Source organism: Carettochelys insculpta, chromosome 13 (genome assembly GCF_033958435.1).
Source record: "Carettochelys insculpta isolate YL-2023 chromosome 13, ASM3395843v1, whole genome shotgun sequence".
NCBI classification, from domain to species: domain Eukaryota; kingdom Metazoa; phylum Chordata; order Testudines; family Carettochelyidae; genus Carettochelys; species Carettochelys insculpta.
Window position 1 is genome coordinate 45,746,586 of NC_134149.1, and position 15,398 is coordinate 45,761,983.

Here is a 15,398-nt window from a genome sequence, read left to right on the forward strand (position 1 = left end):
TGTCGGAAGCGCCCGGCTAAGCGCCTGAGCCGAGGCACTTCGGTTCCGGCAAGACGAGCCCTCTGCGGGGTGCGGAGGGCAGAGTCCGCGGGCGGGAGCAGTGTGTGCTGGCTGCTGGATCTCCGAGCCGCCCCGGGCCGGGAGGTGTAGGGGAGGAGGGGGGCCGGGAAGGGGTTTGAGCGGCGCACACGGTGGTGGCCGTTACCTGGCTGGGGGCTGCAGGTAGGTGACTAGGAGAGGGGCGGGCGGGGCGTCTCCTCAGCTGCATGCGTCTGGCTGGGGGGCTGCAGCCCCGGGGCCGGGCTGGCTGGTTCCCTCCCCCGGCTGGGCCGTTCCTAGGAAGGAGGCAGCCGGCGTTTCAGTGAGACACAGGAAGTGGCGGGGAGGGAAGTGGGGTCCCCGCCCCCCGGCGTGCAGAAGCGAGGGTGCCCCACTCCCGTGGGGAAAAGCGGGGAGCGAGGCCGGCCAAGGAGGGGGCTCGCAGGGCCCTGGGGACTGTGGGGCTCCCCGCTAACCCCCGCTCGGGCAGTGGGGCACTGCGCTCTGACCGGGCGGCTTTGCCACTGGCGGGGAGGCGTGGGGTGAGGATCTCGCCCTGCCGTGCCCCGGGCGGGGGCGGGGGGGGCAAAGGCCGGCAGCTGGTTTGGCTCTGACACGCCTCGGATGCCGCGCGCCCATGGCTGAAGGCCTGGCTCGTTCGCTTGGGAAAGGGCTTGCAGGGTAGATTTTAAAGCCTCACGGTGAAGGGGTTGCATTGCCTTTGGGCATCAGTGAGCTCTGCCTTGAGAGGCTCTGTCCCCCAGCGCCCAGGCCGGTCCCCTTGTGAAGCATTTTGTTTGTTCACCATGACTTCAGCTTCCTGCCCTGCAGTAGTCTGGTGGCCAAGGGGTGGTAGATGACTCTGAGCAGCAAGCATTGGTGGTGGTAGTTCTGTATGGTGGGACACCAGTAATGCCTTGTGGAGCTGCAACACATTTTCTTTCAAATGCCATTGTTTCTCCCTCCTTCCTCTACGTCTGCTTGGCTACGTCTGCACTAGCCAAAAACTTTGAAATGGCCATGCAAATGGCCATTTCGAAGTTGACGAACGAAGCGCTGAAATACATAGTCAGCACCTTATTAGCATGCGGGCGGCCGCAGCACTTCCAAATTGACGCGTCTCGTCCCGACGGGGCTCCTTTTCGAAAGGACCCCGCCTACTTCGAAGGCCCCTTATTCCCATCTGCTCATAGGAATAAGGGGACTTCGAAGTCGGCGGGGTCCTTTCGAAAAGGAGCCCCGTCTGGACGAGCCGCGCAGCGGCGAGCCACGTCAATTTCGAAGCACCGCGGCTGCCCGCATGCTAATGAGGCGCTGAATATGTATTTCAGCGCTTCATTCGTAAACTTCGAAATGGCCATTTGCATGGCCATTTTGAAGTTTTTGGCTAGTGAAGACACGGCCCTTGTGTGCTAGTCCTCTTCTGCTTCTCTGCTTGCCCACCCAATGTCTGCCTTGCTCTTTCCATGCTGTGCTCCATTTGCCTTCCTGTTTCAAGTGGTCCCATCACACCTAGATCTTTGATTCCTAACTTGTGGTCAACTATATCTGCTTAGTGAACCTCTTCTATACCTGAATAATTTGAGCAATGTGGAAAGCTGAGTGTGTGGTAGAGCCCTCTTCTCTGTTTGTGCTCCAGATAGAGTGGCTAAACGTGTTCTTGGAATACTGGATGGCTCATCTGACTAATGACGCTTGCCAGATCCAGTCTGGCTTAGGATTGATGGGGCTATGTTTTCAGGATGAGCTCAATTCCCATTTAGCCACTTTAATGAAAGGGCCAGATTTTTTAAAATGATCAGCACCCAACAGATGCCAGTGAAAACAATAGGAGGTCCTGGATACTGCAAACTTTTGCAAAACAAGTTTCACAAAGGCACAGACTGTTTAGCACTCAGTGAACTGTACTTCTGGCAATTGTCTGAGATCCAGCTAGAACAATTTCTTCATTTTCCCTTTTACGTTACTTATTTCATGAATCTTAAAAGCTAATAAACTATATTTATCTAGCCCTCCTACCACATATTTTCATGACTATATATGAAATCTGCTGGGGTCCTGGGACTCCTGTAAACTCCAATGACCTAATACTGAGATGAGGTGAACACCTGCACTCATCTCTGCAAACATGTTGATTAGTATATAGGACTGATGATGAGTGATTATTTAATTCTGCAAATATCAGGCTGGTTAATGATTCCATTTAGAATGACGTGGGACCAAGCTGTAGAAAATAAGGAAGGGTTCTAATATTGTAAAATAAGATAGTAACCATGTCTCCCTTCTGCTGCTGCTTCCTGTAAGCTGTTTGCCCTCTCAGTAGAATCAAGAAATGGAGTTTTGTGTGTTTTCTCCCTTCAAGATATCCTCAAGTTTTAGGGGCGAATCTCCCTGCTCTTTATTTTTTTCAGATTACATCCATGTTTGCTTTCTTGCTTTTAAAGAAAGGCATTTATTGCTCCAGTTCCAGCTGACAAATATCCATGTCCTCAAGACCATACCTGTCTCTAACTGGGCATCTTGTTGGCATTCTCATACAAGAAGGCAGGTCTGAGTGGACCATGGAGACTGAATTCACCTGTGAAATTCAGGGCAGGGTTGGAGTACATTTGTGGGTCAGTAAATAGTCTGGAAGTATGCAGAATTCTATGGGCAAGATAATGATAGAAAGGTAAGGGAGGTGTCATTTGACTCATAAAAATCTATAGGATCATAACTTCAGTGGTGTCACCCTCTCAAGCATGGTGGAGAACAGGTCCTCCCCTGCAGATCCAGGTCTTCCATGTGGTGGACATTTTGATAACATTGTATTTGGAAACAGGTCCTGTTGGGTAGCATTTGAAAGTCCTTTCTCCCACAAACACAAGGGTATGCAACGTGAGAAGCCTAGAGCAATTATGTAAACATATAGTAGAGAAAATGTCTTAAAATCACGGCCATTGACTGACCATGCTGTGTCACCAGTTCACATTCATATCTGGATACCTGTTTGACTTTTTTGATATTATGGATTACTGTAAATGGAAGGAGTCCTTCAAAGTGATTTGCCATCATTGGCAAAAAAGAAGCCGTTCACTTGTACAGATTATTAGGTTTTGGGGGTTTTACGCTAGAAGAGTTGTACAGAGATATTGGTTAAGACATCAGCATCCTGTCAGAAGTTACTGGAATGCATCCATGTGAGTCTCTGCCATTGAAATTATGATTCTGCAGATTTTTTACAAATCAGCTGGCACTTCTCTGTCACTAACTTGTCCACAGAATGAGATTTTACTTTATTATACTCCCAGAATAAAATGGAAAGTTGCACAGCTGTTGCTCTTGCTGTACGTTTTGCTAGCACCATATTCAGAGCAAATAAATATTGACCTTTATTTTTCTAATACAAGGATAATCTAATATTATTTGTAGTCTTTGTAGGAGACGTCAGTCACACCACCCTCTGCTGTGATCCTGTTGGATTTAGCGAAACAAGCTCAAACTGGGTCAGTACTTGGATGATAGGCCACCAAGGGAAACTCAGATGCTGTAGGAAGTAGAGCTGATGAGCCAATAGGTGTCAGTCACTACTGACCTGAGCTGATGCCCCAATGTGGTGTTGTGTGTGTGGGGGGGGGGGGGGGGGTGCAACTGTGCTATCGGAGTTTCTGTCTTTCAACTGACATAAAATCAAGATCTTGAGCGCTCATGGTTGTTATGAAACCTGTGAAACTGGGCAGTATCCTGGCCAAATTCCAACTTGGGTCATTACATTCTGCTGGCTTAAGATGTGCTGTGATGGTCCATGTGTTAGTGCTGGACAAAGTGATTCTTGAGCATAGCCTGTGAATCCATACAAGACTGTAAAGTGCCTGGAGATCTTTCAGAATGAATAGTATGGTAGAAACCTCACCATATCCTTTACAGATCATTATACAATGCCTTGTGTTGAATGACTTCGTTCCTGATTTCCTGGAAGTGCCACTGGTCCAATTCATTTGGTATTTCTGAGATGTACAGGATAGCAAAAGAGTGCATTTTCCCTGGTATGTTGCACTGAGACAATTAATTTTTTCTCTTCCTGAACATTCCCTGTTTTTGTACCCAGATGTGATTACTCACATGCAATGTTTACCTTGTACGTCCACAAGATATCTGGCTGAGATCACAGTATTTCACTGGGATATTGCTTTTAGTCTATTTCAGAAAGAACTAAAACTGATTAGTTCTTAATTCTTTTCCCCCACTTTAAAAATAGAACCAAGACTCCACTCTTTTGATTACCCCATGTAGTTGTAAAGAGAATTATTTTCTTGATCTTATATTAATGAGTCAGCTGTTGCCATTCTTCAATGGGCTGATAAACAAAAATCCTAAAGAAAAAGCCATCTTAGTGATTAACATTCGGTTGCACTTGCGAGTATCAGTGACCCTTCAATTAGCAGCTAAGGTCTGAAATGCACAAAGTGTAATGGTTATCAATAAGAACCCTGAACGAATGGGCAGTTCTCACCACCTTTCAAAGACATTTGATGGTTCAAAGTGGCGGCACTGCAAGTGCCCAGAATGACAAGCAGACCAGCAGAGCCGGATGTTGTATACACAGGGTTGTAAAGAGATGCAATGATGGTTATATAGCACCAAGCATCCCAAACTGCCTTACAAACTGTGTATGTCCCAGTGGGAGCATCTCCATGATATTTGCATATCTTACTAGTTTCCTGATTGACTTTTGGGTACGTTGCTAGTGACTCTTCCTGTGAGCACATAATGGCACCACTGAACACAAGTAGTTTTTCGTCCTAACGGTTTGCTCCGTGAATTTGTTCAGAACTGAGGGGAAACATGCGTGTGCCTGTGTGTTGATGCTGCATGCCTAGTGGGAGTGTCATAACACATGGTTGAGGGAATGGCAGAAGGAGGGGATGCTGGTGCTCCACCCATCCATCTGTGGGTGCGACGGGTAGGCGTCTACTGTGATGAACGTCGTAAAACATGGCTCGTGGCTGTGGAAGAGGCAAGTGACTTTCCAGCTTCTCAGTGATCTGAGTTCTGATATTGTGGATGTCTTTCCTGCACTGCTAATAACTGACCAGTCTTCTCTTGTGTACTTTCCCCTAGGAGGCAGGTACCTTGAGGGCCCGGATTCGACGAGTTCGGGTCCCCCTGGGTGAGGCAGTTCGACCCAGCCAGCTTCCCCCATCCCAGCTGCCTCACATGTGGCAGCTTTCTGAGGGCGAGCAGTACAGGGACAGTAACTCTCGTGTTTGGGAGATACAGCACCACCTAATGGTAAGGCTGGTGGCAGACCTGAGTCATTCATGTTTGGGAAGTGATGGAAACCCTTGAGGAAAGGCACTGTAGAATGGCAAAGGACTATTGTTACTGAGGTATATGAGCTCTTTGCTGCAGTGGGTTAGCTGTACTGAACTTTTCCTTGGCATTTACAGATTGGGGGAGTTGAAGAGCTGCTGCTTAGACTTGTGCCCGGTGATTAACCTGGTAAGTGTCACCATTTCCCCTTTTTCTTACTCTTCTTTAACTATTTGTGGTGGTCCTTTAATATGAAATTTTGTCTTGCAGGAGCAGTGACTCTAGGAAGATGTCCCTGTTTGTTTTGTACACGCTCTGATTCTCCCATCTCCCGAGGTGGGAGGTGGCAGCTGTTGAACAGCACACAGCAGCACACACAGTGTTTAGGACAGGCAGTGAAGAAGAATATCATGTTCAATTCAAACTACAAGGGGCAGTTTTAGGTAGGCAAGATCTAATTTCCCTGATGGGAGTTTGGCCAGGATACTGGGGCTCATACCCCATCTGTTTTGCAAAGTGTCATAGGATTGTTAATGACCATGAGTGGTCAGAATGTCAGGTTCGCGTCCTGTCCGCAGGAGAGCACATCAGCATCCCCTACTGCTGTCTGGGCACTTTGGCTTAATGGTGTCTCACAGGAACGAGCGATGCTCCAACACCACTTCTTGCAGCATCTGCCTTTTCTTTGGTGTCTTCCACAGGGCTACTGGCCCCATCCACCTTGGCTTTCGTTTTGATCTCAAAGTCTCATGATGGCAGGCAGGTTAAATTGTGTGTCAAAAACCTTATCTGAAAGAGACTTGAATTCAGTAGGGTCACCTGCTGCGTTTTTTGCTAGGCTGTTTTAATATACCAATCACAAAGACATTTTCTTTAAAAACGGCATACTTTTTTAGGATCACAAAAACTGTTTTTTTTTTTGTTTATTTTTTTTATAAAATTCTGCTCCAGAGGAAGTTTCATGACAAATGCTGTTTCCGTACCAGTGACACTCACCCCAGCAATGCTGATACATCAAGAGTTGAGGTGAACTGTTAAATAGCCATGTTCATTTAAGCATCCTTCAGATTCAGCAGGGATGAGACTTCACTAATTCCCAGACTAAAAAAGAATTAGATCTGACCATCTTCCTGTTTTACAAGATGAGCCATTCAGCATGCCCATCCTCCACTTTTCATTTCTTGCTTGACTTTAGCTGTCCCCAGTGATGTCCTAGGGTGTGTAAAGCATTGCTGCTCTGAGGGCCAGTGGAGGACAGGAATGGGGTGAAGGCTGTTTGGTCAGCTTGTTGGGATACGGGATTCTTGGTGTGTCTTGCAGTGACCCTACATCAGCAAGAGACTGGCTTTGAATGGAGACGTGTCCAATGTGAGGAAAGGTGCATGAGCTGGGAAAATGGGAGCTCCCTAGGTTCTAAGCCTCAGTCCCGAGAGAAAAGGCAAACCCCCACTATTTGAGCAGTAACGTTTTCTGTCATTCTAGTTCGGTGGATATGCCCCAGAAGGATCCCTGCCAGAAACAAGCCTGTGAAATACAGAAATGCTTGCAAGGTACCATGTGCACTCTTTTCTTTTTGGTTGGTCTTTTTAGTTTTGTAATTTAACCCCATCCTCCTTTCTCCCTGGCAAAAGGAAGACGGCAAGGACAAAAAATTATTTAGCAGCAAATGTAATGTAGTTGTAAAATCAGACTGGCTGTAACTAGACTCCACTATTGTATAACAAAGAGTTTGTTACAATAAAGGAGAGTACTGATTTGTATGTCTGGAGAGAGAGATGTAGGAGAAGCAGTGGTGATGCAGTGTGCATTAAAGTGTGTAGTAACCTGAATTTTGTGGCAGGTGGGGGGTGTCACTTTACTCACCCTTGGCAAAGAAAACTGGGTGAGTCTTAGAAGATGACTGGATCCTGCAGACTCAGGAAAAAAAAGAAGTTCCTACTTATACCTATATGGCACAAGGGGCTAGCAATGACATATAAAGGGGTGCCCCTAGGTCATCCAGTGATTATGAAGAATGTTCTGAACTTCCTTTGAAAATAACAAATATGTATCACAGTGTTACATACTGCGGATTTACATACCTGGTGAGGCCACATCTGGAGTATTGCATCCAGTTTTGGGCCCCCCCCCCAAGTATAGAAGGGATGTGGAAGCACTGGAGAAGGTTCAGCGGAGGGCAACAAAAATTATTAGGGGGCTGGAGCACATGACCTATGAGGAGAGGGTGAAAGGTTTGGGCTTTTTAGTTTGCTGAGAGAAGACTGAGGGGTGATTTGATAGCAGCCTTCAACCTCCTGAAGGGGGGTTCTAAAGAGGATGGAGAGAGACTATTCTCAGTGGTGACAGATGGGAGAACAAGAAGCAATGGTATAAAGTTACAGAAGGAGAGGTGTAGGTTGGATGTTAGCAATAACTATTTCCCCAGGAGGGTGGTGAAAGCACTTGAATGTGTTACCGAGAGAGGTGGTGGAGTCTCCGTCCCTAGAGGTTTTGAAGTCCTGGCTTGACGTAGTTCTGGCTGGGATGATTTAGTTGGGGCTGATCCTGCTGTAGGCAGGGGGCTGGACTAGATGACCTCCTGAGGTCTCTTCCCATCCTAGGATTCTATGATAACATGCTCCTTCAACAGGTGCTTCTAGTATGACTTGGAGCTGCCAGAGCTAAAGCTGGGCTAACAAGCCCTGTGGCAGCCAGCAAGCCCTTTGGCAGCCAGCATCTCTCTTCAGTTACTACATACATTGTAAGGGTGTTTACTTAAAGGACTGTTTCTCTTAACTAACATGCTGGCTCCCAGCTGGAGATTCAGGTGCGGAAATGGCTTTGGGATTTTTGCTTCCTCAAAGCAGCTTTGGCAAAAGTAATATTCCCCATTTAATGCGACTGGGATCAGGCCATGCTGGTGATGAAACTGCCCCCAAGTGAGTAGTCAGAGAACACTAGGAGAAAATTAAGCCCTGTTAGAAGAGGGAGATAATGGCCGTAGCCACAGTTGGCCAAAACTTCGAAATGGCCATGCTAATGGCCAAATCGAAGAATACTAATGAGGCACTGAATTGAATATTCAGTGCCTCATTAGCATTAGCATGCTTCCGGATGCGGCACTTTGAAAGCGCGTGGCTTGGTGAGGCTACACAGGGGTCCTTTTCAAAAAGACCCCACATATTTTGAAATCCCTTATTACTCTCACCTGACCCTGTGTAGCCACGCCGAGCCATGCGCTTTCTAAGTGCCATGTCCGGAAGTGTACTAATGCTAACAAGGCAATGAATATTCAATTCAGCACCTCATTAGTGTTCTTTGATTTGGCCATTAGCGTGACCATTTCGAAGTTTTGGTCAAGTGTGGCCATAGCCAATGTGTAGAACAGGGTGGGGAACCTTTCTCTAGGTCAGGGCCAATGACCCACAGAAAAATCATTTAGGTGCCACACATACAAATGAGAAGGAAAAAACACAAAACCAAAAAGCCCCTCACTGAGCTGACCCCCAACTGCGAAGCAGGAAAACACAACTCACTCATAACTCGGGGCACCAGGGTTCCCCTCTCACTCCTGCCCTGCAGGGGGTGCTGCAGCTCAGGGCTTGATTAACTCTTCTAAACCCTTAGGGGCTAGTTGCTTTTGTGGGGGCCCCCTATGCTCTGAGGTGGGACCAAAGATGAAGGGTTCATTGTGCAGGAGGGGGCTACACGGGAGCAGGATGGTGCTGAGAATACCAGGTGTGGGTGGGAAGGCAGGGTGCAGGTGGCTCCTCACCATCCTGTGCTTGCAGGCACTGTCCCCAGCCCCCAGCTTGCATTGGCCGCAATTCCTGGCCAATGGGAGCCACAAGGGAAAAGCCTGCAGGCCCTTGCACTAAATTTCCTGTACTGCAGTTGCTCAGCCAGGGGAGGGAGGACCCCCTTCCCCACCCCACTCTCTTCCAAGGCACAGTCAGCCATGCAGGGGCTCCTTGCTCCTTCCCCCCACTGGTGGAGGGAGCCCCAAGCCTCACAGGCTCACCCAAGGGGAAGCTGAGGGCTGGATTCATGTAGGTTCCCAATCCCTGGCGTAGAACTTTGGAGTGACAAACACCTTGGGAATGGAGGTAGTTTGTAACTCTGAACAAACACCTGAAGCACTCTGCCTCCCACGCAGACCCTATATTCCGAGCTCCACCAGCAGCCTCACTCCTGCACAATGAACCCTTCGTCATGGGACTAATTATAGCAGCATCTGCTGGGGCAGCGCAATCTTCAGCTCTCTAATCTAGGCTTGGCAGAACTTGAGTTTCGTTCATTTATCATTTCAATGAATTATTTCCATTTTGTAACAATTTATATTTTCAAAATTGCAGAGAATTGTGGGGTTTACACATATTTTAACCATTTGTTTTCACAATTACAGAACTGGGGAAGGGCAAAGGGGTCAGTGATTTAATGACGAGTGATGTTCAGATTTGAAAACAAATTATGTTCATTAATACACAAATAAGTAACAGTACATATCAAAATATACCAAGTAAATCTCATTAAACACTCAAGCAGCATTTTTCTTATTGTGCTGATCTTGACATTTTGATTATTAATGGAAATCTTTTGTGCCTTTTTTTTTTTTTTGGTGTGGGTGTGGTGAAATTGACATTTAGTTACACTTTGGAACAAAAAATCTAGTCCTTTCCAGCTTACTTTATAGCAAGGGGAAGGTAAACCCAGAGTGGTCATCAAATGTCTGGCCACTCAGGCTTCCTGCAGATAGAGCGGTTCCTGGTGAACACCAGCATCCTGCCTGTATTAACAGCTGCTCCGTCATGCTAGGGGCCAACTCCTTCAAAATTTAGTCTTTGAAGGTGGTGGTTTGCCCTGCAAAGTATTCTGGGACATTACAGCATCGAACATGTTCCACTGCTGAGCTGTGTCAGCTTCACAAAGTAAAGACTATGGCCGTGGCGACACAACCCCTCCCTTTCGGAAAGAGCATGTAAATACAGCTGTTCAAAAACACAACTGAGGTGCTGATATGAATATTTAACACTGCATTTGCACAATGACACACACCCAAACTGTCAAAAGTGCTGCTTTCAAAATAAAAATAGCCATGTAGCCTGGGTTCATTCAGAAGGGTGCCCCATATTTTTTTGGGGGGGAGGGAGAAGGGTGCTTTCAAAATTGGGGCACCCTTTCAAAGGAACCCTGGCTACACAGCTATTTTTATTTTGAAATTGGCACTTTTGATGGGCTGGGTGGCTGCCATCATGCAAATGAGATGCTGAATATTCATAGTGCCCCTCTCCCCCAGCCATTCATTTGCACTGTGAATGACTGCATTTATATGTCCCATCTGAAAGGAAAAGGTAGTGCAGCCAGGGCCTAAGGGTGGATAAGTTCTGCAGAGCTTGAGAACGTGGCAGGCTGGAACACAATGGGTTCAATGAATGGCACAACTACTGCTGATGCTTAGAACCTGGCTACTGCAGGCAGTGCAAACACATGGAAAGAGCAGTGTGTAGCTGTCATAATGCACATGCAGTATGTAAGTGTGGCTTATGTGCACCTAGATAACCCAGACACTACACATTGTATAAGGGTTACGACTTTTCTTACACTTGAAGGTTGCTTGTTCCTAGTCTTGGCACATTAGAGCTTACTGAAGGCACTGTGAAGAGAGGGATTTCACACAGGAAAGCAGGCAGTAGGTGCCCCCCAAAATGATTCTTTTTGCTGGCTGCAACCCACCCGTGGTCCCTCTTATGGTGCCCAAGGGCCTCTAACTTGACTGAAAAAAACAAACCATGCATTTGTACTGTGTTCTTCATCAGGTGTCTAAGGTTTAAATTTCACAGTACTCATTTAGAGTTGAGTCGGATGGGGAATACATCCATGGGACAACTGAACCCAAGCCCAAAGCCGAGGTTGCAGGGCAGGCAATCCCCAAAAGATTTGTTAGTAAGTGTGAAGTTCTACACCTAGTGGTGGTAGAAACATAACCGGAGTGGGTCATGCAACCCATCAGCTGTACTCCCTCTATTAAAGACAGTCGCTTGCGTTTCATCTGCTTGATACCTTCTTCCCACAACTAAGCAGCATAGCTATTGCAGAGAAGGGGTGGGGATGGAAAGGGGAAGTAGCCACAAGAGGCCTAAGCTTCTAAGCACTGACCCACAGTGTAAAGATTTTACCTGTGTTAGATAAATCCCCTTGTCCATGCAGTTTGCAGGATTAGCATCTCCGTTCTTTTATTTTACAGCCAACAACTACCAGGAGACTAGATGCGAGGCTGCGTTCCAAGAGATGCGAAGATGCTGCGCCCGGTACCCCAAGGGCACATCTGTCTGCTGTTCAGGGTTTGAGAGAGAGGACAGAGAGAGGGAGAAGCATAAGACAGCTTCAAAGGGGTTTCATGCAGCACAACAGTAACACAGCTGCTTATGGAGCGTGGGCCTCTCCTACAAAGTAGCATGCAAGTGGCATATGACATTTAACAAGTCAGAGCTTTAAACCCAGGGGGTTCAGGCCAGAGTGGAGGCTACTGTGAGGAATAAAACTGTTACAATAACACATTCTTCAGATGGATGAGGAAGCCTGACAAGATTCCATCATAGAACCAAACATCTTGTGCTCTAAAATGTAAAATGCCAGTACAGCAGTTTGGGTGTTCAAAGGATTCTGTTTTGTGTCCCAAACTATTGTCCCTTAGGGGGCATTCCATCTCTCTAAATCCAGTTTGTTTCTGATGCTTATTATGCCCAGTAATTCATTCTCGGAGTAAGAATGGGAGGGTAAAACATAAAACTTATTCAGCCTTCATTGAACATGATGCAGTAAACAAGATCTTCAAGGAGCAGAAATATTCCTATCGTTGGGCCATATGTTCCTTAAGACATGATCTGCTTTTCTAGAGATTAAAGCAAGAATAGGCATCAGCTCTAGGTTCTATTCTCAAGTGTGCCTCAGTTTCTTTAGCTATGCAGAAATATATTGGATTTATGAATATTTGATCCACATTGAACAATAGTATTTGCCTGATCTTAAAGATGTTGCAGAAGCATTTTATTTCAGGAATGCTGCAGGAGTGGAATAGCGAAGTAATATTTACGCAAAAGGCACCAAGGTGCTGATCTAAAATGGATTTTTACACGTTGAGTGGAGCAGTCATTTTGTATGACTGAACATCTCAGCAAAATGATGTGCAGTTAGACAACAGCGCCCCTTTACACATAGCTATACCCTATGGAGTCTGAACATCTTAGTGTAGTGATCACCCCACGGTACATAATCAAGCGTAACTTAGTTGTTTTTATGAACAACAACAGAGCCCTGCAGTTACTACAGGACGTAACAGGCACAGGTGACATACATTAGTGTTTTGTCATGATACAAAATAAATGACTGGAATAATCTGAGTTCACAACTGTGTACTTATTCCATTGTCTGTTTAGAGCATGGCTCGGCTGATTTCACAACTCAGGTGTTCCACCCACAAATCTTTGATGGAAGCTGCTTGATGTTTTTATACCCCAAACCTGTGATGATAAATTAATTTGTCACAGGAGCATCATCAGCTGTTGTGGTGTTATCAGTTACTATTGAAACAGTGCTTTGTTAGCTACTATCAGATGTCTGGCTGCATGGACTCTGTGCACCTGGCCATCACAGCAGACCTTGAAGCCTCCCAATGATCACAAAATCAGATACAGTACAGCAGGTCAGCTTTACTGTCGTCAAAGCACAGTCCTAGCTCTCTGGAGCAGCTGTCTAGTTATGAGAGTACAGGTATCCCTGTTACAGTGGGCTCAGCTCAGTATGGATGGGACTTTCCTCTGTTCCCTAGGCTGGACCAGGACAACCCCACAAGATACATCTTTATAAACAAATAAGCTGTTTATCACACTTGATGCAACAGAGTTACCACCCCTTGCTTTGTACATTTTGATTTCACCAAAATAACTACCTGTCATGCTGTCATCCTGCCCTTACCTTGACCCTGGATCAGTATGTTCCCATTATCTCAGGGAGTGTTGGTATCAAGGTGTTTCCTAACAGGATGCTCTACTATCCCCCTTCTGAAATGTGTTGGCATGACTTGTGCCTAGTTCCTCATAGTATATGCATTTCTGCAATACCAGCTCTTCAGCCAGATTCTGTGAGCAGCACCTCCCTCTTACTCACAGCTCAATTCTGCTTTATGTTAGTGTGAAGTATTGAATACTTTTTGTCTACACCTCCAGCCTTATACCTGGCTATGATGTTTTAGGCCCTCTTCACTAGGAGTGACCTAGGCTCTCATTTTGATTAACAGCCAAGAAAATTATGAAGTGGCTTTGAAGCCTGTTATAGCAAGTTAATATTTACCTCCTTTCCCATTAAGAAAAACAGCTGCATAAATGAAAGGCTTTTTCAGTCTGGGGGGAGAATTCTGCAATTTTACTATGGCTATAAATGCAATAAGTTGCAGAATTCCACCAGGACTATTTTTTACAGCCATGACTTTGCCTTGAAGCCATAAGAACTGCCCTATGGAGTCAGACTATGGGCCCTCTTACTCAGTATCTTGTGTCCTGACAGTGACCCCTACCAGCACTTCAGTGAGGGTGGTGGGGTGGAGAGGAGAAAGGGCATACACCAAGTCACTTACGGATTGCCTTCCACTCCCAGCTTTGTCCCAAACAGAGTTCTGACCCTGGCAATTTTGGCTGATAGCCATTGATAGACTTATGCCAAGTTACCCCATGGTGGTGATTCTGCAGGTAAAGCTGTGCACTCCTATTTGTATTCAATCTCTCCCCATGCGGAAGCCAGGCTGTTTTGGATCATTATTGTTGCCCTTCTGTGAACCCTTTCCTGTTCTACTCTATTCTTTTTGAGACTGGACAAGAAGTGGACAGTGTTCTGAGTGCAGACATATCATGGATTTACATAGTGGCACTATGACAGTTTGTCTTTTTTAACTTTTTGGGGGGCAGGCCCTACTGCTGAACATTGAGCAGATGTTTTCAGAGAACTTGGGGTGACACAGAGATTGCTTGCTTAAATGGCAAAAGCTAATTTAGACCCTGCAGTATGTAGATATACATGGGATTATTTTCCTACCACTGTATATGTGTATTAGCATAGACATCCATCTGCTGGTTTTGTGAGATCCTTTTGGAACCCCCCTTCCCATCTGCTTTAACCTTAGCAATTCTGAGTAATTTTGTAAAATCTGCAAACTCTGCCCTCACACTCTTCACCCTCTTTTCTAGCTCACTAATGAATATGCTGAACAGCACAGATTGCTGGGGAATCCTGCTGTTCACCTCCCCTGTAAAACTGACCATTTATTCCAACCCTTTGTTTCCTAGCATTCAACCAGTTAATGATCTGTAAGAGTATCTTCTTTCTTATCTCATGACAGCTTAGTTTCCTTTCAGTGTGTCTACTCCAGATACATTAGGACATGTTTGGTAGGGTGGCTATCACACCATAAGCATACAAAGGGGTCACTGATTTCTTACCTTGAAGGACAAAATATCTAGGGAAATCTAAGACCTGGTAGTCAGGCAATGCTGATGGAAACTGCACCAACTGCCAACGAGGGAAAGGATGAGCATTAAGGTAAGCCAGCCAGCATTCCTTAAAAGAATGATTACCTTTGGGGTTCACATTTTCCCAGAGAAATGCACGAATTCACAGGCCTGCACTTAAGATGGCTGCATGAAAGGCAACTTATTAGAACTCGTCAGCTGACCAGAAACAGAAGGGGAGATGTTTGGGGGAAAAAACTTTTTCACAACCAAATTAAAAGCTCTCAGGTAGGACCCAGCTCACCCATGTCTGCCTCATGACTGGCACCTACACAGTAGGTTAATATTCAGTGCAAAGCCCAACTGAAGTATGAAGTCCACTGTTACATGGACTCCTAGTTAAACCTTGCGGATAGGCTGGCTCACCTCTCCAAATGTATTTAGGAGCCTAATTCATTGGTTTCAGTGAGAGGTAGGCTCTGACAATCTAGGCCTTCTTCCTGGACGTGTCTCCCCCGAGACTTGCTCCCGCCTTCTCTCCTCTAGGCTACTAGCAGCAAAGGGGCTGCAGTGCAGGGAGTGGGGGAA

General features: G+C 46.2%; 2 protein-coding genes across 5 annotated transcripts; both read left to right on the plus strand.

Moving 5' to 3' along the window:
- Positions 1-83: 83 nt before the first annotated feature.
- Positions 84-15,291, plus strand: CMC4 (C-X9-C motif containing 4). 4 transcript variants are annotated; one of them, XM_075008184.1, is made up of 5 exons: positions 84-222; positions 5,140-5,310; positions 5,469-5,520; positions 6,814-6,881; positions 11,555-15,291. In XM_075008184.1, exons 4-5 carry the CDS (start codon positions 6,824-6,826, stop codon positions 11,722-11,724), a joined length of 228 nt encoding a protein of 75 aa, XP_074864285.1. In that variant the 5' UTR covers positions 84-222; positions 5,140-5,310; positions 5,469-5,520; positions 6,814-6,823; the 3' UTR covers positions 11,725-15,291. The 4 variants fall into 4 exon arrangements, with proteins under 4 accessions (XP_074864285.1, XP_074864287.1, XP_074864286.1 ...); XM_075008185.1 differs by lacking the exon at positions 84-222 and having other exon boundaries at positions 5,064-5,310; XM_075008186.1 differs by lacking the exons at positions 5,140-5,310; positions 5,469-5,520 and having other exon boundaries at positions 180-222.
- MTCP1 (mature T cell proliferation 1) lies at positions 4,432-5,736 on the plus strand. Its single transcript, XM_075008187.1, has 4 exons — positions 4,432-5,035; positions 5,140-5,310; positions 5,469-5,520; positions 5,602-5,736. Exons 1-3 carry the CDS (start codon positions 4,916-4,918, stop codon positions 5,514-5,516), a joined length of 339 nt encoding a protein of 112 aa, XP_074864288.1. The 5' UTR covers positions 4,432-4,915; the 3' UTR covers positions 5,517-5,520; positions 5,602-5,736.
- Positions 15,292-15,398: the final 107 nt, after the last annotated feature.